General features: G+C 38.9%; 1 protein-coding gene across 16 annotated transcripts in view; it reads right to left on the bottom strand.

Annotated features, from left to right (window-relative positions):
* ANKS1B (ankyrin repeat and sterile alpha motif domain containing 1B) overlaps positions 1-24,591 on the bottom strand; it is a 450,932-nt gene that overhangs the window by 144,365 nt on the left and 281,976 nt on the right. For all 16 annotated transcript variants that reach the window (XM_050896179.1, XM_050896188.1, XM_050896196.1 and 13 more), the window contains one exon: positions 14,793-14,945. In XM_050896179.1, the coding sequence (XP_050752136.1) occupies positions 14,793-14,945 (153 nt within the window). The remainder of the gene's footprint in view (positions 1-14,792; positions 14,946-24,591) is intronic.

The following is a 24,591-nucleotide window of genomic DNA, read 5'->3' as shown; positions in this document are numbered from 1 at the left end:
GTCAGCAATAAACACAAAATCTCAGCCATTTTGCTTAACAGCACATCCTGCAAAACAGTGAGGGGGTTTTATCCTTGACACATTGGAATAATCTGTGTTAAATCCCTGGGGAAATGCAGAGAAGATAGCAGCCAGTTTGCTTCTTTCCTTATCTGAATTCCAGAGACCATTAGAAATCTTATGGTGAAAAGCTGACGTACATTATACCAAAATCCCCAGGAAAATATTTTGCCCAGAACCTTAGCTTAAATGAAACATTTTCAAAGAATCTTTTTAAAACTCTTTCACACATCAAGGTATTCTTGACACAAATCTTCTTACCTGAAACACTATCCAATGTTTTATTTCTTCTATAATACATAAGACGTGGTCATCTTTCACATTTTTTGTAAATCATCATTTTGATATCCTGTAATTGTTTATTAATAACAGTAGTAAAAATAATTTTGAGTATTTGAAACTCTCTATACAGCTGTGTAGTCATTTGTTTACATTTTAGATAGACCTAAAAGAAGGACTTTAACTTAATCTTTTTCTGTTTTATATGATTCTTATATACTCTGTGTATGTTACTTCATTATATATTTCTAGTCTTTCTTGCTAAGCTCATTAGCATCTAATGGCAGTTGTTTCCCACTCTTGACATCTCATCCTTGCATATAACTCCCTCATTTACTACTAACTCTCCTCAGTTCTCAGTTTCCTCTTTCCCACGCTTCAGTTCTAGCGAATTTCGAAAGCCAACCACTCCATATGCTTAGAGGCATATTAAACTTCTGTCTTTTTTTTTTTCTCTGACATTAAGTCACATCTTATGCTTCTGCTTCCCAGGGAGCCACAAATTAACAAAAAAAAATGTTCACAGATCAGAGCAGATAACCCAAGACAATGAACTTCTTTGGCGGATGTCACGTACTAGTGCTACTGTATACTTTGCTATTAAAAGAAGGTAAGAAGAATTATTTCTGCTTGCAAATTGTTGCTCAACTTCAACAAAAGAAGCAGCGTAGATCTATCATTACTTTTTAATAATGTAAATTTATGAACTAGCCCGGTGTTTTGCCATCCATCCTCCTCAGCTACGGCTTTGATGCTTATCTATTGCTTCTATAAATCTTACATAAATTTAACTCATAAGACAGGAAGCACAAACTACCTTGTGTTTGGTTACGTTCACTGAAAACACAGTAGAACCATACTGCGTGTGGGAACACAAATGTTTAAAATACTTAGCTCTGCATAATTCTTGTTCTTTTGCTTTATGTGTGCACGTGAGTGCATATGTATTTCTTTGTGGCTTACTGGAGGGGTAAGTATTTTAAAGGAAGACATTATGACTGTGTTTTCCATCTTCAAGTAGATCATGCATGTGGAAGAGGGGACGATGAGAAAATCTTTTCAATGATAGACTGCCAGACAGTCATTAGCAGCTCATCTGCAACTACCCAATATTATTATTATTGAATTCGTTGCTTTAAATGGTAGCATGGAGTCTAGACTATGAGAAAATCAGGAGGGACGGGAGCTTGGGCTGAATCCTCCAGAATGAAAAAAAAATTGCTATTTGGAAAACTGATGTATGTCCTTTCCTGACGAGTGTGTTCATGTAACCTGACTTTGGCTCAGACAGGTTCTGATCCAGCTTTCAATACCTGAACAAAAGTATAAGTAAGGTCTAACTATATTTTTTCCGGTAGCTTCTGTCATTACTGCATCTGAATCAGGTGCTTAATTCATCGATGAAAAAACACAGATAAAACACTGTAAGAGATTCTGAAAGTGACTTTCTGTTTTGAACTCCATGAAACTAGAAAGATCTCTCATTTTCTATTAACAGAGTAACAGATTTGCAACAGATACATTGTAATTCATTATTGTCCTGGTTTCGCCTGGGATAGAGTTAGTTTTCTTCTTAGTAGCTGGTACAGTGCTATGTTTTGGATTTAGTGTGAGAATAATGTTGAGAACACGCTGATGTTTTAGTTGTTGCTAAGTAGCCCTTATCTTAAGCCAAGGACTTTTCAGTTTCCCATGCTCTGCCAGCAAGCAGGTGTGCAAGAAGCTGGGAGGGAGCATGGCCAGGACAGCTGACCCCAACTAGCCAAAGGGATATTCCATACCATAGAAGATCATGCTCAGTATATAAACTGGGGGGAGTTGGCTGGGAGGGGCGGATCGCTGCTTGGGCATCGGTCAGCGAGTGGTGAGCAATTACATTGTGCATCACTTGTCTTTTCTTGGGTTTTATTTCTCTCTTGTTTTTGTTATATTCCATTTCATTACTATTATTATTATATTATTATTAGTAGTAGTAGTTAGTATTATGTTTTATTTTACTTTAGTTATTAAACTGCTCTTATCTCAACCCACGAGTTTTACTTTTTTTCTCCTGATCCTCCTCCCCATCCCACTGGGAGGGGGGAGGGGGGAGCGGCTGCGTGGTGCTTAGTTGCTGGCTGGGGTCAAACCACGACAATTATCTGAATACCATTTTGAATATCATTGCACACAGAAACATGTTTAACTGCATTTTCTCAAAATCTTTTTCGAATTATGGCAGTTAATTCAAATCCATACAACATACTACTTTTGGATGAATACTGCATTTTTAAGATCTCTACATGATATGAAGAACATTCTTTAAAATAAGCAATGAATAAGAAAAAGTACAAACTGAGGTAGGAATATAAATCAGGAGTTAAATGTACATAACCTTGCAATGACTCGATCATTATGAAAGGAATCACAAATACCTGCCGATAGCTATTTCAAGGGTGTAAACACTGGGGCTGCCAATGTGTTATTTACGCCTGTAGAAAATTGATAACTGGAGACAAAAGTATGTAATTTTGAAATAATACAGACTGAATATGAAAGGTTTCTCAGCACCACCAGCTATTAGAATTTTGAATTGCCCTTTATGGAAAGTGACTGAAACCTTATTCCTTTGAAAGTTAAAAACAATGAAGGACAAAATCCTTGAAGATGACTTTAAGGACTCAAGCCCTGTTGGCTGCAGGCTGCAATAGAACCTTCTACAGCTAAGTGAATACTTTCCCTTCCCCTCATCTTTATTGTGTTGAAAAATTCTGACCTTACTTCTATTAATAATCTCGGTATAATACTTTTGACTCGTTTTTGAAATCAAGGACTGCGTCTGTATGATACAAACGCAGTGGATTGCCGGGATATCCAAGCTAGCTCTGAACAATGTGAGAAGGGAGAATCAGGCAGAAGACCCAGGATAATGCTGCTGTCCTATTTCTGGCACACTGATCACTCTGATAGGTCTATATGGCACAGCACTGCATTTGCGCCTACACCTGAGAATGTTAACAAAATCTGCTGTACAGGGAAAATGCTTCTAAAACGTTCCCGATCTTCAACATCCTTATAGCTAAAATGACTGCCACTCAGTCCTCTTTAACAATTAAAATCAATTGTGAACAGAAGAGAAATGATGCTAGTCAAGGTCTGATACACTCTTGGGAATTTTTATTGGAAATATCAATTCCTCACAATATCCTGTAAAGCAATGAAGAAGCAGAAAAAAAAAGATTTTAAAACACTTTAAAGAGGAATGATTTCTCCTTTGCACACTGCTGAATGGGAGAGTTAGTTGAAAAACACAGAATTCTTTTAAAAGCAGCAAAATAGTACTGCAGTCCTTGAAAACATTATGTAATAAATTCTGCAGCTTTATTTCTTTGCAAACAGGGGATACTTCTTTATGATTTTTATCACTGTAAATTTCTTCATAGTAAAGGCAGGAGTTTGCTTTACAACATTAACATCACTGTGTTCTTGTTTACTTTTATCTACCACAAACTTCAAGCATTTTACATTGACCTTCAATCAACATAATCTGTTCTAAAATGCCATAAGCTAGAACTATGAGGGGTAAGTTTTGGGGGCAGCAAATGCAAACATTCGAGACAAGCAATTTATTCCAGCAAAACTAGCACAAATATTGTCTAGAAAAGAAAATTTAAATACTCATAACGAAATTATTTCAGAGGAACTACGTTTTACTACAATCTACAATTATTATTGTAATGAAGGATGCTATCCTAAGACTGCACGTTTGGGGAGCCAAATTCAAAATAGGATGTGTTTAAAATTTCTAAATTAATATCAGATTAAAGGATTTGAAGAAGGACATTATTTTAAAATAGAAATCCAATTTTCTTGCTGGCTCACCAACACTGAAAAGGTTAAGCTGGTAAAATATAACTCTTTATCCAGGGCTCTTCTAAGCTACTGAAGGCAGAACAAGTTGTTGCCTAGGACAACAAAATATTTAGTGACTATTTATTTTATCTGTTTTCGTAGAGAACTTGTGGGCTGGGAGGAGCGGTTATTTTCTAGCTTTTTTAAAGGGAGTAAGAAGTCTTGGGTTGGGCTGCTTCTGCTGTACTCCCTGGAAAGGAGATCACATTCTGAAACTTGAAATATGAACCTTCTTATAGAACACTAAGATTTTAGACAGAAAATCAGATAATAAGGCAATTTATTTGCTGCCTGAATGAAGGGAGATTTTGTTAGGATACTTCAGAGACAGTACCCTCTCTGGCACTAAGCAGAGTAGGTTGCTTTAATAAAAAAATTATCTTGCATTATAAATCAATCATTTGTGCTACCTAGTGTGTTACAGGACAAGAAAATGATCTTGCAGGTGGAACACAATAGGTGCTAAAATTGCTCAGCTTTGATTATTAGTGCTAAAAATTGCTGCCAATCACTACCTGATTATAATTTGTTTTGAAGAGAGCGTGGGGCAGAGGGAAAGAAAAAAGAGAAAAAGAGGGGGAAAAAGCTCTGGTTTTAAGAATTCAAATATAAAAGCAAAGATTTACCTCAGAAAAGAGGTAAAAGTGATTGTTAAAAAATTATACCATTTTGATATGACTAAAATCCTTACATTTAAAAATAAATGCAGGAAATGGGAAACTTATTAAAAGAAATCTGCAAATTTCAATGGCTAGATTTGCTGATCGAACATGGTTATTTTACTATCACTTTTTAATCAGAAAACAATAATTTTTTTATTATTGCCATAATATAAGGAAATATAAATATAGAATTAGGGACATGATTTCAAAGTACTTACATAATGTCTTCTATTTAAATAACCTCTAGTGCAAAATGACACCAGATGGATTACCAAAGAATCATTATATTACCAAAAAATAAATGCCATGAAAATGTTCACAGTGCAAATGCTTTCTCTTTCTTTCTTTACCATGTTGTATTGCAAACCGAATAAAGCACTGTATTTGAACTAAAAGAAGTGTTTTTCCTCCCACTTCTCCTGAGTCTGAGCACTGCCATGATCCAAGGTAGGAGTGGGAAGAGGTAAACAATGTATGGTTTGAAGAAATTGCCATGGTTTGTGTCGTCTCCTGATCTTTTGCAAGTAACAGTATAGAGGAAAGAGGATGATGTATTTAAAAAGTATTTTGCATTGCCATGAGGAACAGATGGAAGTTTGCACATCAAATCACTCAAAGGCTACGAGATCACTACCTATGCAAAATGTTACATGCAGAAACTGCACATAAGAGTTAAACATGTTATGAAGTTACAATACTGGCACATGGATTTGTTGAGGATAAAGAGCTTCCAACGAGATTTCTAGAAACAGCCATTGCAATACTACAACATAACAACAGTTTCTAAACGATCAGTAACATCCACAATCATTTAGGAACTGAGTGACTGATGGAGCCGCTACCAGTATTCAAAGCAGAAAGAATCTGACTGCAGAAGGAATAATTTTCAAATGCAAGATCCAATGGAACAAACTTACTATATGATTGCAATTGGTAAGTATTTCATTCTTGCAAAAGAAACAAAGATGTCCATTATTAAAAACCTTTTGAGACCTCTGTGGGTGCCCTGGATGAACAAAATCTACACAGCTGTTGTGTATGGGAAAAAAATTGCTATTTGTATAATATCTCATAAATTTTTTTGTACATGCAATGAACCTACTGATACCATTTCAAAGGGAAATAGAGTAATTTAGAGAGTTATTCTTTGTATTTACAACTGTAGCAGCTAACATTAATGTAATCTCATTTGCAGCATTGTTCTACTAATGTAGGAGCAACTGAGCAAATCCATATACATATCTTACCTCATGAAGAAATAATGCATCATGATGAAAGCTATTCAGTTCCAGACCCATCTTCAGAGAATTTGATTTGAAATATATAAGCAACTATCCTGTTGTCAAAAAAATGCTTAATAGGATAGTTGTGCAAACAGATGAGCCAAAGAGTTTGAATGGATATTGAAAGTTTCCTTCATATTTCCTCGAACCATTCAAGGTTGTGCATTAACCATTTCAAAATTGTAGTTGTTTAACATAAAAACCACCACAAATGTAGTAGAAAATATTTTCTTAAATGTCTTAATGCATCTTATACGTAGACTACTATGTATAGTAGTCTCACTCTACTAATGAGTGAGAAGACCCAATGTTCAGTCTGCCTGGCAGAGAATTTTAAAGATTCCCATAAAACTTTCAAAGGCTAGAAATACCTGTTCCTCAGTACAACAGGCACATTTGTTTTTGCAGGATGTCAGAGACATTCTCAAGCATTTTATGCTACCTAGAAACTTTGAAATACAAGACTTCTGGTTTTGCACCAGTACATCAACATGGTTGTCTCTACAGAAGTGACATTTGCATTTGAAGTGTGATAGTCCATCATTTAGCTTGCTGGAGATTTCTTTACTTTCAATTATATACATTTATATATAAATACATACATATACACATATGTGTGTGTGCATAGCTGTTTTAAAAGTATTGGTTCACATAAATTAACTTCAAGTACTTTATTAATCAAGTACACCAGTAATATGCTCCTGAATGTTTGGAAAGAGTGAACAAAGAAAACATCATACAGAGAATTCTCTAAACTCAACAACTATAGAAGTTATTTTTAATAACAAAATACCTAATAACTTGAGATCCCACAGCCTATTGCTAATGCAGACTCACGGTCTTGAAAGCTCTTCTGATTGATAATCAAAATTGTTGGAGCCATTTACAAAGCAACTACACAAAGAGCTATGGGCGTCTTTATCAGTCAGCAGTGTCTCTGGGAGATCAGAAAGGACTGTGGCTCCAAGCACTCTTAATTCTTTTCAGTGATCTGAAATGTAGCACAGGGCTCTGAGGTAGAGAGGAAAAGGAACAGGAATTGTAGATCTGCAGTCGCAATGTCTGAGAACATGTTATTGAGATGTAATGATTCATTCCTTTTCAAAAACTGCCTCTGCAGAGTGGCACGCTTGGGAAATTAAGTAATAACAAGAGAAGAAGAGTTGCGGAGTAATTTGTCAAACAGAATCTGAAGGACAGCCCTCCTAAGAAAAAGGCATCTTTTCATGCTATAGAGCATGGAAAATTAAGCTGTCAAGTGAGCACTGTACAAAATCCATCCATTTGGTGTGTATTACCCAACCAAGCTGTGGAGTTGCTATCTGCTTTGCTGCAGTAGACGGGGAGCCTGCTAAGTGAGACACTAACCTGGTCAAGGAATCTGAATGCAGTATGTGGTCCATTTTTAAGTTCTTTAAGCAGAGACTATAAGTTGTAGTGACATTGTAGGTGCATTAGTTGGCTAAGGCCTCATGAGAGCTTTGAGAACTAAGTTCAATACAGTGGTTTCTATTACTTAGAGCTATAGGCTCAAGCTAAATATGTATAAAGTAATTCTGACTTTGAAATTAGACATGTATAGCTGGCACTGCATATTGGAGCTGTACAGAGAAGGACTAGAAAGATACAGAACAAGGATTTCTGGAAGTATGAAATGGCTAAATGGACTAAGACTCTTCAGTTTGCAAATGAGATGGCTGAAAGGAGAAATGATAGAAGTGTGTAAAATGAATCACAGCACTGAAAAGATAAGTAGAGAAGGAATTCAAGAATGAACTTGCTGAACTGCTAGCAATGATGGGTACCTTTTCCCTTAAAACCTTCTTGTTATCTGAGGGCTGGAGAAGACAAAATTGATGCCTATTTTTGAAAAGAGTTTCATGGAAGATTCATGGAAATACTGGCTTCTAAGCCTGTCCCAGGCAAATTAGTAGGAAGTTAGTAATGCATACTAGTAGTGGACACATGGATAAATACAACCAGGAAGACTTAAAGTGACTGCACGTAAAGGCACCTCATATCTCAAAAGCCTACTGGTGTTCTTTGAAACAGTCAAAAAATATGTAGAGATGGTTGATGATCTGCTTGATCTGCTTGTTTGTCTGGATTTCTAAAGTCTTTTGATGAGGCCACTCTTAAAAGGCTTTTAAGAAAAAAAAACAACCAGTCATGGCATTAAGCCATAAGAAGAGGTTATTTATTTCATGGATAAATAGCTGGTTAAACCAGGAAATTGTAGGAGAAAATGCAGTTTTCAGAGTGGAAGAAGGTTCCTAGTGAATTCCTGAAGAGATGTGTGAATGGACCTCTGCTGTTCAATATATTTATAAATTCCATAGGAAAGAAGACTAGCAGTAAGATCACAAAACTTGATAATAACTCATTCGAGGTAAAAAACGACAAGGACCAGTTGGGAAGAACTGGCCCTATTCCAGAAGTCCCTGAGCTGAAAATTATTAATGATTGGAAGAATGCTATGCAGATTATTCATAATATGCCTGGCTATCCATGTAGCCTTCCCTGGTCATCTGTTTATGGCCATTTTTATAGACAGCACAGTGGGTTAGGTAGAGCCTCTGATCTGTTTCAGTATGGCCATTTTCATGCTCTTTCATTCCTACAGTACAAAACCTAGTGGGCTGCAGTGAAATGATCATGAAGCAGCTTTAAATAAAACTAAAGAATCACTTTTTCACACAGTACATAATTAAATCAAATTGTGGAACTTGTTGGTGATGTTGTGGAGGGTCCAAAGTATTTCGTTATAAACTAATGGAAGGCAGTCCATTGGTAGCTATTTTCTTTCTCTAGTATCTTTGATCTGATCCTGAACAGCAATCATTATACTCTAATGTAAACCAGGAATGCAATTTGTGAGACACTATCAAGAACAATTCCCCAAAATCTCAAAATCTGGACAGTAATTGAGTTTAAGAAACCATTTGGTAAACATTAATTTTACAGAACACAAAGACTGAATCATCCATGTGAAAGATGGATGTACAAAAATAGAAGCTCACAGTGCAGGATGAACTAATTGAGAAGAAATGTAAACCAGGCCACTTACATGTAACCCTCCTCCCAGGAGTTCAGCTATCTGTGATTCAAGGCCTACTTTCAGTACAGCGCAGCTGTGCAACTGTTCTCAGTTTTCTTCTGAGAAAATTGCTGGGGTGTGAGAAGGAGCTGTGAGAGAGTGCACAGGCTGGAAGCATGCGAGATAAGAAAGGTAAAGTTGCAGGCATAAGTAAGATTGTTGAGACAGGGGAAACTGGCACCTCCAGGATTCAAGGATAACAACACTCACATGAAAAGGTATAAAATCCCAAGGAAAAAAAGGGAAAGTAGAAGACAGCAACTCAGCAACATCATAGATCAGCCTGTTCCAGGGAACAACAGAGGCCATCCCTCCCCTACCTGAGTGATGACTACTTGCCCCATTAGACTTAGTGACTCATTTGGTGGGGGTTGATTTAATGCCAAGTTCATTAGTCCTACAATGTATTGTGTGTGTTAGACAATAAATAACTTGCTTTGTGCTTTTAAGCTGTTTATATCTTGCCTGAAGAATCTCTTTGGTAAAAGCTCCCTGAAGAGAGTGACTCCCCGAGGGGGAGGGTTACATAAGTAATCCAGAATAACAGACAAGAATAATATGATTAGTCATGTAGAAGAGCATTTATACTTTAAAGCACAGGTGCACACTTTAGGTGAGTTAGGGGATTTCAGAACATAGTGGACTTTTTGTCAGCAGATTATATATATTTCAGAAAAGTTCCATGTAGCTACAGCGTTGAATAAATGATATCTGAATCTGGGTACAGAATCTGACCTCTCTAATGAGCCAAGAAACCTAGGAGACAAAACCAGAAGTGTTGGGAAAGCCAACGTTGGGAGAAGGCATTCTGAATACTTACAATCCCAGGATAAGGAAATTAGAACAATGCTTCCCAGGAAGCACATACCTGAGAAAATAATGAAGCAAATGGATCTGGGAAAATTCTTGATCTAAATGACAAATGACTTAGTGAAACAGAATCTAAATTTCAAAGTCTGGCTTGTTGAAAAAGGACTGAGAATGCTGGTGGGAGCTCACAAGAAACACAAATGAATAACTTCAAAAATGACTCTTCTGATTCAAATGCTTTAAGTAATTGCTGCTTGATTGTGCTTGAAGAAACACACACACTATATATGTATACATAAAAGTCTGAAAGAAACTAGCATGTAAGTTAGAGCAGACATTACCTTGCTGGAATAATTTGCAATAAATTGCAGGAAGCTGCATATTAAATTTGTTTCTTAATGCCAGTGAGGTAGCTGGAGGACCAGAGAAGCTGAAGGAAGATGGCCTTTACCACTGGTGTCTCAGACCATCTCCCTCTCTCATATGCTTGGCATTCTCCTCGCAGTTTTTTTAAAGTGTGCTTGCCTAGATGGTAACTTCCAAGGATGGTAAAACAGTGTTGGAAATAGAGCAAGAACTGTTCTTTTTGGGAAGATAAAAAGATTCAAAGCTCTGATCATTCCAGCATCCTATGGGAGTAAGGGGTAACTCACAAAGGTTAACTTTAATCATAGAATCATAGAATCATTTAGGTTAGAAAAGACCCTTAAGATCATCGAGTCCAACCCTGAACCTAACACTGCCAAGTCCACCCCTAAACCGTGTCCCTAAGCGCCACATCTACACGTCTTCTAAATACCTCCAGGGATGGTGACTCAACCACTTCCCTGGGCAGCCTCTTCCAGTGCTTGATAACCCTTTCAGTGAAGACTTTTTTCCTAATTAATAGCCAATCTAAACCTCCCCTGGCGCAACTTGAGGCCCTTTCCTCTTGTCCTCTCCCTCGCTGCTTGGGAAAAGAGACCGACACCCACCTCGCTACAACCTCCTTTCAGGTGGTTGTAGAGAGCGATAAGGTCTCCCCTCAGCCTCCTTTTCTCCAGGCTGAACAACCCCAGTTCCCTCAGCTGCTCCTCACAGGACTCGTTCTCTAGACCCTTCACCAGCCTCATTGCTCTTCTTTGGATGCACTCCAGCACCTCAATGTCTTTCTTGTAGCGAGGGGCCCAAAACTGAGCACAGTAGTTGAGGTGTGGCCTCACCAGTGCCGAGTACAAAGGGACAATCACTTCCCTAGTCTGCTGGCCACGCTATTTCTGATACAAGCCAGGATGCTATCGGCTGCCTTGGCCACCTCGGCACACTGCTGGTCATATTCAGCTGGCTGTCGACCAACACCCCCAGGTCCTTTTCCACCAGGCAGCTTTCCAGCCACTTTTCCCCAAGCCTGTAGTGTTGCATGGGGTTGTTGTGACCCAAATGGAGGACCCAGCACTTGGCCTTGTTGAATCTCATACAATTGGCCTCGGCCCATCAATCCAGCCTGTCCAGATCCTTCTGAAGAGCCTTTCTACCCTCAAGCAGATCAACACTCATACTAAAGCTAATCTTAGCATCTCTGTATGTCAGTAGGGAGCGACAAACTCCCCTAGGAAGCAATCCAGATAATTAACCATAATTTAACCACCCTGAATCATCCTCTGGATGATCCTTTCTTTTGCTGTCCTTTATAGTTTATAAAGGGAATTTAGGGAGGCTAGCTTCATTCAGCTGCAGGGAGACTTTCAGAATATGCTTTCTTCTTTCTGTCTTTCAAAAAATGAACTGTTTGCTTTAATAACTTAATTGAATAGATTTATGCCCTGAAGCAGAAGAAAAGTATCTTGGTCAGCATCACACATGGAAGTTCAGAGGCATGTGGTAAATAAAACTCACAATAGTATATTGAGATGCATTATGATAAAGGATGACTTTACTACTAGTTTAGATCTAGGAAAAAAAATCTAAAACTTCATGAACTTCATCCACAGGCATGTGAGTTGATGATCACAAAAAATGTAGAAAGAAGATAATAAAGAATTTTCATTTTTTAAGATGTACAGAAGGGCTTGTGAAAAATTAAATGTCCCCTTCTCTCCTCTGTCCTTTCAGCTATGCTAGTTTACCTAATAGAAGATATTATCTCTACCTTCAAATTTGTTTCTACCCCTCCAGAAGCCATGGATGATTTCCCAATGGCTTAATGGAAAGAAGCACCAAATATGAACTAAGGGATTTCTTACACCAAAGCAGGAATAGCTTTTAGGTCAAATTCAGTGGCTGCAACTGTTTAAACTGATGGCTAAAATGAAAAAGTTATCATATCTGTAGCCCTTGATACATTTTTATTGCGTATTTGGCGTAAGTGCAAATGAAACTTCTTGCTCCATCTGCAACTTGAGCACCAAGAGCCACCAAACCAAGGGTACTCTGAATTCTTTTCAGGATGTTGAGTCTGTTTTTTCTCTTATTTTTCAAGTGCCTGGATTCTGACCTACTCAAGTCAGGAGTCCTATTCCAGAGTTAGTGGCTTTGACCTTTATGCATTCCTTTATGAAAAACTTTCTGTAATAAGCTCTTGTTTGCCATTGCCTGAATGGGAAGTGAGACCTTTGAAATCAATTTCAGACAGCAGGCCTGCTGGTCAGAGATAAGTATCTTGTGCTGCCAGACTGCACAATGCTTCAAACCAATTTCTTGTCCATTTCTGAAAGAGTCCCCTCAATTGAAACAGAAAAATAACAGTAAAAACTTTTCGAAGCTACAGATTTTCTCAGTGAACATTATATCATTACAGTTAGCTACTACTGATTGGTGGGAATCAAATATATACTGATGGGACTAAAATAGAAATTCTGAGAATGTAGAACTTTTATTTACTATGCTCTTGAACAACATAATCCAATATTATATCAGGTGGGAGAAATATTTATCTCTATAGGTATCTATATCTAGACAAATACTTGAACAACTGTTTAACAGCTTCTTCTTGCAACTCATGGTAAAAGGGAGTGTTTTCCCAAGAAGTACAGGCCTTCAAAAAGAACATGATGTTAAGTTTTAAAATTAGAGGGATATATACGGGTCTGGCTTACACTAATTTTACAGAAGTGTATTCCTGTTAACTTCAGTGCAGGTACTTCCCTTTTCATCAGTTTAAGCAAGTTTGGAATCAAACCACGAGCCTTTAATGAGGTTTTAATGATCCACTTGGGGGAGCTAAAGGGTAATTTGTTTCCAAATTGATTATGGGAAAATGTTTGGGATGCAAAATTAAGTTACAGAAGACAATGTGAGCAGTCTTCCACTTTTTTCAACTCAGTACTCAGGTTGTTAATCTACATTAGCTTCTGGAGCAAAGGGTCCCCAGCTCTTATTAAAATTCCAGCCACTTATAGAAAAAAGAATCACAGTTATAAATAGCTTAGCAGCAGACACCCATAATAGCATCAATCATATCCTGACTTCAATTATACACCTACAACATACATTGGATGCAACAGACATAACATGTAAGGCAGAGTTTTGTCCTTACTCTTACTCTACATTTTTGTGTTAGTTAACAATAACTATAATGTGACAGCAAGAAAAGAAATTCTAACATGCAATGGTTTTGTCTTTCAGTTAATATGAAACGCCTCCTTTTTTTTTTTTTCTTTTCTTTTCTTTTTTTGCTTTTCTTTAGATGCTGGTCTTGGGCTATACCTGCTTGTGCCTCATGCACCAGTTACTGTGTTGAAACATGGCTTCACATCATCATTATGTTCTCCATTTCTCCAGCCTGGGACACACTGGGAACTGTTTCCCAGCATAAAGCTATATCAGCTGCTTTATCTTATGCTTGATTGCCTATGGTTACTGGTAGCCTTTTGACTGTTCTGGGAGTTAGGCACTAATTAGAGGCAGAGATGCAGTATCTCCTATATTGGAAGGAAGAGCACAGCCTTTTGTCTGTGCAGAGCCAATAAAATATGATACTGGGCTTTTCTCCATGTAGGGATTGCCCTAAAGTTAGATAAGCTGACAATACAGTTGATTTCAAAAGCCACAGCAGATCCAAAGCTATAATAATCTATCTTTTATAAAAGGAAACAACTCAGTTTCAGACACATAACTTACATGAAAATTCCATTGGCAAAGCTGTACTCTCAAATGTCTTCACTGTAACAGTACAGACTTCATCTCATTCCAAATTACTCTGCAGTGCAGTCCACATTAAAGTTTATGGTTGCCCATATGTGGGCATCTAATTTAACTGTCTCATGCGAATAAAGTTTCAAGCAAAAATGATAATTAAATAAAATATTTTGTTCCTTTAGCATAACTTATTAACTATATTTAAGGTTTCCTTATTTTATGTTTAATTTAGCCAGAGCATGTGGAAAAAGTAAACTGTAAGTATCTTTACAAGAAGTACTGTTGCTAGGCACCTTAAAAGCAAACACTTACGCTTTGTAGCTATAAATTACCCAAATATATTTTTAAATGTCATTCAGCATCCTGAAGGCAGACACAATCATGCTGATTGAATACCATGCTAAAGACAATGGCAAAGCAAATGGAAGCAAAGGGTACAGTCAACCCAGGTATAGGCATGAAAGCTGTAATCATTAACAGTACTTGATGACAGTATTTGTAGTGCAATTTGCTTTTGTGCTTTCTCTTTGATATGTAAGGACAAGTACTATAATGTATTTAGGAGGAACTACTGCTATAAATTGATCAACTTACATTAATTAATTCAATCTCCCAGATTTTTTTCACAAGGTCCATCGATGTATAGCCATTAATTAGAAAGGATTTGGTATAGTCACCCAGTTCAATGGAATCCAGCCATTCAGCTACAGAGGTGGGGTTGTAGCCATCGTGACCGATCTGCTTCATCTGAAAAACAAGAATGAGTAAGAATTAGTGATGATATTCATTAAACATCTTTCAGAACAGCACTTATGTGTATTATTTTCTTCAGGTCAGAGTTATCTTATACTCTAATCAACGTTCTTTTAATGATTAGTACAACATGAAACAATTTTATGAGCAAAAGCACTAATAAAACTTAGTTTTCAATGGATCTTTTTCTTATGGCTGCTTGCCTTTTAAAATAGAGTATACTAAGACTGTAGCTGGAGTTCAATTCTTACTAGACATCAGAGAACCCATAAGTGAGGGAAGGCAAAAGGGTGAAAGAGACATTATTAATATCCTGACTGCACAAAAATGTCAGATTTGCACCTAAGATTTCATAGAAGGGGAAGAAATTAGACTGAGGAATGGATCTTTTGGTATCACACTGCAAATGAAACATATTACCTTGGTTATATTATTCCTAATTTATCTCTCCTACTAGGTTATCTGATATTTTATAATGGTTGAAGCTGCACTATATTTTTCCACCCCCAGGGGAGGTTTAAAAAAGTCTCTTTTCTCTACCTGGTCACATTTTTCATGGAACTCCTGGGAATTTAACATATTTTAGATTGCTCTCTGTCTGTAAAGTTGCTTGAGATTGGATAATCGAACCAAATATTATTGGAATGGAATTGACAAATGACGTACACAGAAGTGCACCACTTGCATTTATATAGCAACACAGGCACAGAAAGCATAATCACATAAACCTTGTTTTCATAACAAACTAAGAAATACCACTGACATCTTATTTTTCTGAATTTTGTTAAGCTACTAAGAAGTAAAGAGGTGCAATTTCTCTTCCACAATTGCCTCTCAATGACACAAGTGAAGATTTTCAAGCTAGCCATTAAAGGTAAAAATGTATGAAGCCTCTACCTGTGCAGCTTGTTACGCCATACTGTTTTTATGAATTTTAAAGTAATTTGCAATAGTGGCAGAAGTAGAATGAAGTAGAAAACGTTATGCAATAGCCTCAATTTTCAACAGTATTATGCGCATATCATCTTTCTATAGAAGTATAACTATTGCTAACTTGGTAATACACTCAACTGGTAAACTGTTAAGAAGCTTTAGAGGTTTTGAAACATTGTGTTTTGCATAGGATCTCCCGAATGTGCAAGGGTGACACTGCGCATGCTGAAAGCCAGTTTCCCATTTCTGCCTGCTTATGTACATTCCTACTTTCTGAGAAACAAGGGAAGTGTGACAGAAACATAATGCTTTGAGCTTAAGTTTGAAGTGAGTGACAAAGTAATTTAAAAAGGAGAGAATTCTGATCTTAATATCTTGCCTGAACCAATTTATTTCTCACAGTTTATTTGAAACACAATTTGAATTCAAAGCAGAGAAAAAAATTGAAGTCTGCATTTGAAAGCCGCAGTAGTGTTCGTTGATCTGTCTGTTCAAATGCAGAAACCCAGCATGTCATGATCTTGATCTTGGTTTCCTGCAGTATCAGAGAGGAGTGATGCAGGCACACTGCATCATGGATATGACAGTTTACTCTTTGGTCTTTTGCTGCAGATGTTGGATATAAAATATTCATGGAAATATTTAAATGATGTAGTGAAATCATTATTTTAAATCATAAAAAAAAGACGAGAAATCACATAATTAACAATGGGAATCATAGCCTTTCAGGTCACTTCTGTAACAAAGGAGTCATATTAGAAAGTGAGAGTTCAGTTTTGTTGTTGAACTTGACATTTTGGAATTTAGTTTCATCCTAATTTAGAATGAAATTCTTAGATGTCAAAAGCATGGCAAATTCTTCTTCCATTGCCATTCAGACTTACTTCGAATCTTAGATTGACAGTAGTCTGTCCAGCAGACTGCAAAAACATTGGAGGACCCTGAGAGCTCTGACTCCTGCGAAGCTTATTTCAAGAGCTGATTCAAAACGAGGTACGCTTAAACAACTGACACTTGAAAAGAAAGGACCCGATAAACTGAAGAAGAAAAATCTAATACAGAGAAGACATGAAGAAGATGTACAGGGCCCACAGGGAACACGACTTTTGAAAGATATAAGATATTTTTGTTTCCTTTCTCTAACAAAGAAAAGCGAAGCACCTTCGAAACCATTGTCAACGTATCCAGATGGGGCACGTTATGCTAATTATTTCTTTTGTTTATTACTATTTGATCTTTATGTTTAATAAATCCTGATCTTAACATGATGATTTTTTTTTGACCTGCTGATTGAGGAAAACTCATGCAGTCTGGTCCGTAATTCTGGTAACTCATCAGCCTCTATGAAAAGCAAACATAGCATGGGAAGTTTCTGAATTCTCAATTCCCACTGGAGATCTCCATCAAAAGGGTTGTTAAAATAGATATCACTCTACTACGGTGTGTTGCAAAGGGCTGCAGGCAAGCAAACACAGGTGAAAAATCCGATAAGCAAGAGGCCGAGAACAACTGAAATGTATGTGACAATTTCACTCTTTGGATTAGGTGCCAATAGACAAAATTGTCATTGGGTCACTCAGTAGCCTACATGAAAATACACTGGCCTGTTGTTGGGCAGCAGCAGGCTCTGCAAGCATTTTTTCTCTCCCTGTCGCAGAGATTTGGCTGCCTGTGTTTAAGGCCACGCCGGGGATAGTGCAGCTGCGTAGCCTTGGATCAGACCCATGTGAGAAAGAGCAGTGAGAAGCCTGGTCGGGGCCACCCCACTTTCTGCAGGAGCTGCATGTGAGCTCAGGTCCATGTCCCTGACACTCGCCTGAGCTATGCCATAGGTACGTCTGTGCCTGGCCATGCACCTTGCTGATCCTCACCCCCCGACTCGCCCTCCTGAATCAATCTTGTCCCATCCTTGTCCCTGTGGATTTGCCCTGGGACATGGCTGTTCATGGTCACTGCCACCATCCCTGCCCCACTCACCTTGTGCCGGTGCTCCCTGCCTGCCCCACTATACCCCCTCAGCTCCCAGCCCACCTGCCCTGGCAGGACAGACCCCTCCTGCCGCTCCTATCACAGAAAATTGAACTCAGAACTAGAGTATTTGCCAGCAGTTTCAGCACAAAAGCAGTATTTTGTTTTGTCATCAACCAAGAACCATTCCCTTATCGAAAACAGATTTTCTAAAATGTGTCTAATATATGAAAATTAATAAACTTCCAGTATCCGTCCTCTTGTATGGAAAGTTTTGTTCTGTCTGTTAATAACACCAACTAGCTTATTAACTGTCGTTCATAGCTGGCTGAATGTTTTCCTTTCAAATATTTATTGACAGACAGATTGGTTATCTAGATGTGACAGTATCATTAATAGTATCTGCTTTTCATATAAAATGTTACGGAGTTTTTAAATAAAAAAAACCACTTCGAAATACCTGTCTGGAAGTGCTGCCCCTTTACTTTATTAGAGCTTCAGTTTAGTTGCATCTTATCCCAGTCCTCATTAATAGGTCATGGCTCTTGAGCTGTTTGTATTTTTTTTTTTATGTACTGCACCATGATCTTGGACTCCTCTCACAGATCATTTACACCCTGCAGGCGTCCTTGCTGATGCTATCTGCTGATTGATTTTTTTTTGAAAGAAAAAACCCCTCCTATCTACTGACTGTATTTCCATGTATAATATTTCAAACATTTTGCACCAGCTACAACACTTGACCAGTGGTGTCAAACATCTAAGCAGCTATGTGCATACTGTTTGACTCAGAGCAGTATAAAATCTCTAAGCTTCAAGTCATGACAGCCTTTCAAATATTAACTGCTCATAAATAGGAGCAGTATTGTGCTTCCGCAGACACTGGTACTAGTTCATTTGGTTGTTATCTTTAAAGAACAATATCAATGTTAGCTGTTTCATTGCAGATGATTTTAGCATGCCGACTATGGAAAAGGTTAGGAATGAAGCCCATAGGATATAGAGAAAAAGAAATATTTAAGAAAATATGATCTAAACGAAGCATGGAAGAAGACACGAACCATAGGATGTTTCTCTCCTAGGTCCTATTGATCTATCACTAGTATCGCTTCCTTTGAAATGAATAGAAAGCAGAAGCCAGAAAGAGCTGTTTCTCATAATAAAATAATAATGTCAAGTAGCATCCTAATGGGTTGAGAAATCCTTTACAAGAGACTGTCTGTACATCAGTCTTATTACAGGTGCATCACTGCTACATCTGTATAGCATTTTACATTAAGATAGAAGGTACTTGAGTTTTTGTCTCCAAAAGGTAGCCAAATAAACACAAACGGAGCTTCAAAGGAATCACATATGCACCAGAAGCATCAAGGTGAATTCAGTAACATGGACTATTACCAGTTTTCTCTGATCTTCTCAGACAGATAGGGAACTAATGCTATTTTCTCCACAGGTAGTATCACTATCTGGTGGATCTCAACACTGTGTGTATTAAAATCAAGCTTTTTATCTGCTGTATAAGGAGAAAGAGATGACTTGACTTTCACAGCTTTTTAATGATGGCTATGATTACAGTGAATTTACGCTTGTGTTGGTTTGCAAGAAATATCTTTTTAGCAAGCACATAATGCTTTCTTTTAAACCGCTGGCCTATCTGAGAGATTTAAGCAGCACTTTTAGGAACTTGTATGAAACTATCAACTACCAATCTGAGTAATTCTGGATGATTGTAACGGGGGGGGGGTATCAGTTCTTTTTTTCCTGTCTTTGTGAGTTGTCTGTTATATATTATGTACTTTACAAACGTGATCAGTTGGACTCATGTTGTTAGAAGAGGAAATCATTCCTCCTCTGGTGTGGTGAAAGACAAGGCTCAGGAGAGTGACACTTCTGAAGACCACAGGATTTGGCTGGCACAGGGGCAGCACATGGAGCTGGTGCCTGCAGTGCCTGTGCAGAAATTGAGCCTGCGGTCAGGGGCAGAGAGGCAGCTCTCGTGGGGGATGGGCACAACTCCCTAAGGACCTGAGAAGACTTTGCATTTGCTGCTGATGAGAAAGGCATTGAGTGAAAACAGGGACCTGCCTGCAAAGACACAGTGGGTGAGGAAGACCTGTATATAAACCTTTTGGTTTTCTATTCTGTCTACCTTGTCACATATTTAAAAAGTTAACTGTTCAAGCTTGTGTTCTATTAATGTTTGACTTTTCTTTCTGCTAATCAAAAGCCTTCTGTCTTCTTGTGGAGCTTACTATAAAAAGATAGTACAGGGATGTTCACTTCACAGTGCTGCCTGATTCAGGATCCTGCCACGATGGCAAATCCAGAATACCACAAACTGAGTTCAGTTTCCTACCTAAGACTGCCAGCATTGCAACAGGCACCCTTTCTATGTTTTTTGCAGTTGGAATCTGTCTTCTGAATTTAAAGGAAAATAGATGCATGCACACATTTTTTTTCTGGAAAAATTTAAACAGATCCACATCCAGAAGACTGAAAAGACCTCCTACTTCTTCTTCAGACACAATGTCTGGGACAAGGGAAGAACAGGTCTCATTCGGTGGTACTGAGGATAATGTATGCAATAGTTCAGGACATTTCCATTGCATATAATGTAATCTTAAGAAGACCTAAATCTGGAATTTGTGGACTAAGTGGAAGCTATGGCCTTTGATCTCATGAATTTCTATAATTTCTAAAAGCAGCCCTGTGGATAGTTGTTGGTACTTCAGTGCATAGAGCTAGAGCTTTACAGGTGTCCTCTCAAAAACTGGATATTAGCACAAACTGACATCTCCAAAGTCAAACTTTCATCCTTTGCTGGATCGTGAGTAGCTCTGCCTGTTTTACTTTAGATAACATGCTATCAACTGCACCTTTAGTTTTTTATCCCACTTGAGGGTTGAACTAGGGATGATCTTTTTGGCCCAATGGTACTATGGTTTGGTGCCACAGACTTAAAAGTAATCTGATGATTGTCTCTACTCTGCATTGGTTTGCTTTGCAGAATAGTCTGGGTACGCTCTATCCAGCTTTCTGTTTGGAGGAAAGTAAACCAGAAGATCAGCACCAGTCATGCACCAAATGCATTTCAACCCCTAATAGGGACACAAAGATCTGAATCAAGTGGTTGACAACCTTACCACCAAGTCCTTCAATGGGAGAGAACACACACATGCACATGGACCAAATGGTGGAGGTATACCTTTGTATTTGCTGTCAACTGCCCTTAACTCTTCATGACTCGTATCCTTTCCTTCCTTGATACTTTTTCTGGTTTAATTGCCTCACTTTCTGTTGTCTTGCTCAGAACTCTGTTTGCTGAGTTTCTTCTTGCTTCTGTAACGATGTTACTATCATTCACCTTTTACTAATGCTATTTTTGTGATGTTCAAAAAACCCATCAATCTCTTCAGCTTCACAGAAGATCCCATAGGGTGCTAACTAGAGCCCCAAGGAAATGATGCTGTTCATCAGCCTGTGCTGTAAGAAAGTTGAAAGCTTCCTGATAGCAGGATAACCTGGTGTCAGTATCAGGAGGCTGCTGACCTCATGACTTCTGTGAGGAGTCCAGAGGTGTCTAACCATGCTTCTGTGCAGTGACCAGTGGGCCAGCTGCAGAAGCAACCAGAGACAGATCAAGAAGGATGCAGGGCCAGTCCTGAGGAAAAGACTCTGTTTCCATGGATAGGCACTCTTATGTATCTCATTCTTGCAGACCCTTTCTAGGTGTTCAAGTTGCAACAGACTGTGGTGACTGCTGGAATCTCTTCTGTTCTTCCCACAACTGCATGTGCTGCTCCTGCCTGTTTTGTTAGGCCACACTGGCCAGTTTCTGTCATTGCTAGTCCACGGTGGGCTGTGCCAGCCCTCAGGAAAATGTTTGTGTCATTAGTCACTACGATTTTTAGCTTTTGTTTAGTGCTGGATGTCTTCCTAGCAAGTGTGTTCTCTGGGGCTGGGCAGCAGTGATTGTGAGCCATGGGCTTTCATGGCACCTCCAGAGGCCACCCTGGTGCCTCTCTGGAGACCTTTGAACCTCTGCATGTGAGACAGCTATAGAGAACTTGGCCATGGCATGCTGTGCAGGCAGAGATAATTTCTAAGACTGAAGAGGTCCAGCTGGGGCCCTTCTGGGCTACAATGCCTTGAATACAATGTACTAACAGCCCATCATAAGACTGGAAGGGGAGAGTCATTCTCTGAACGGAGTGTTTCAACCAAAGGCATAGGCTCAGGGGAGATGAATCATTTCTCTTGATAGATGAAAAGTGGGAGAGGATGGGACAAAAGCTCTTATCTCACTGGAGGAGGGGGACATAGAGAGGGGTTTCTTGGTGAGAGGGAACATAGAAAAGTACCCTCTGACCTAGCCAGCCCTGACTCTGTAGTTGTCTTCAAGTCTTACTCCTCCTCCCTCCCCAAGTCATGGCAGTCACTTACATAGGCCTTGTTAGCCTTTCATTCCTCCTACCTCACCAACCATCTTCTAGCAGCTCCAACTGGATTTTTCTTATAGTGAAACGGCCTGCATAGTTTCCAGGTGGCACTGGAGACAGAAGTTAACAGCCACACACCAGCAGGCAGAAGAAACATATCTATCAACCCAGTGCCATTGAGGAGTGAATGGGTGAAGCAAGTAAGCCTCAGAGGCCACAAAGACATCTCCACTCCTTTTGTGTGGAGGTGGGAGTGGGGATAGAAATTCAATGACACAAGGAAACAGAGATCCATTTCCTTGTAATTTTCCCATTACATTTGAATCACTACAAAAGACATTCAGTGTTAATCACATTTTCCTTGTCTTACTCCAGTCACTCCTGGCTGGTCTTCCCTTCATCTGGGAACGTGCAGCAGCCTGGAGACAAGCACCATCCTCGATGCTCTGAGAAGATTCAAAGAGAACAGAGGGCTCTGCTTATGGGTGTTGAAGAAATTGGTCTTTGCTATTTCAGTCTGTTAAAAAGTTAAAAAGACTTAACTGTGTCCTTGCAGGGGCTGTGCAGAACACAGCCCAGACCTATAGTTTGGGAAACATTGGAAATGTTTGTGTCCAGTCTGTTATGCAGCCTGCTATCTTGCAGGCAGACGGCGAAAGCCACAGTCTCCTTTCACACAGCATGTGATAGAGTTACAGTTAAACTGGGTACTTGCTCCATTTCTGGGTATGTATGGTCTCATGCCCTGGTGATGCAGAGGGTGCATAGTATTTCCCATGAGGCAGGTGGTACCCAGTTGCTGCTAACACTATTGCTGCCCGTAGAGAAGATGCTAGTGTTCCCTCTGAATCCATCACTGGAATTATGGACCATATGGGTATCAGAAGTCCTTTTGATGACCTGAAAATACGTTCATAAATATGCCTCAATGAGTAAAGGTGTGGGACAACTGAGTGGTAGTCTTTGTAGCTTATAGCTGCCTGCGGACAGGTTGCAGATGGGAATGTGGATCCCATCAGTGGCCCTTATGGAGCTCATGAATACATGAAGAGTGAAGGCCTGGGGCAGAACAGCCACACCAGCAAAGACTCCCAGGAAGCAATTTTCCATGTCTTCTTTCTCGGACAAAAGGATGTGCAGAAAGTCTAAGTCAGTTCATTCAGGTTGTCATCCTAGTCTAGTTATCACAGAAAGAGAATAGTGCTTCCTCTCATATAGCATATTTCCCTGCCTGCTGACTATTCTCAGAGCAGCCAGTAGGCATTGTGGAGTCAACCACAAATAAGAAAGTATAAAAGAAGCAGGAAGAGAAATAAGACTTACTCTATGGGCAATGGTGGCAGGACCAGTGACATGCTGCCATTATCTACATGATACAGATAAATGACAGTATGTCATGTCTAGAGTGGCTCACTGATAGGCTCAGTTAAGAAGGAAAATGTTTGTGAGACTGCTTTCATCAGATGGTTTTGAAGCACATGCATGGAGGGGACATTTGGTCTATGGGACCAGTCTAAAGCTAGCCTGAAGTAAACATCCTGAACTATAGTATGGATGTATCTAACTGCCTTGTTTTACTAATCCATTCCTATTGTGCTGCATTACTTAAATAATGTAGTCCACACATTTTTGTTTCAGAGTTGAAAAATTCATGTGTTATGCTGGATTCTAACACTTCTTTCTGTCCTTATGGTTAAAGGTCTTATAAGCAGTGTAATGAGCAGGTGAGTGGCCTCCTTCCAAACCAGGAAAGTAATTCCCAGAGGCATTAGAAGGAGGAAAAACAACAGGGTAGGAAGCACTTCCTTTGAATCCTGTTTTTCATCTTCACTTCCAGTAGACCAGAACCAAAGAGTCACAGCCGGAAAGGGTCATAAACATTATGATACCACTTTGCAGCATCACCTAGTTTGGACACTGTCTTTAGGAATGGAAGTTGGAATGATCTACCTTTTAGCTGTGCTGAATGGGAGAGAATTAAACACCAGGATTCAAATCAGCTTGCTAAGCTCTGGGGTGTCTAAGCCAACAGCAATATAGCAATAGCAAACATATGATGTGGTCTTTCTCTGTTACATACACAGCATAGTTAATGTGCACATGCACAGTAGTTCTGTTTTCCTAAATGCACAAAAGAATGTTACATATGAGTAATAGATCCAGCACTTTTTGGAAGCACAGCTTTACTGCTCATGTAACACTACTCACAGAGAGCATGTGCTCATAGCCTGCTCATATCCTACTTCTTGTCTGGTTCTGCAAAGCACCCAGGAAAGAGGCTGGCTGCCTGCACACCACTG

Source organism: Gymnogyps californianus, chromosome 1 (genome assembly GCF_018139145.2).
Source record: "Gymnogyps californianus isolate 813 chromosome 1, ASM1813914v2, whole genome shotgun sequence".
Classification (NCBI taxonomy): Eukaryota; Metazoa; Chordata; class Aves; order Accipitriformes; family Cathartidae; genus Gymnogyps; species Gymnogyps californianus.
This window is presented reverse-complemented; position numbering and strand designations above follow the sequence as displayed.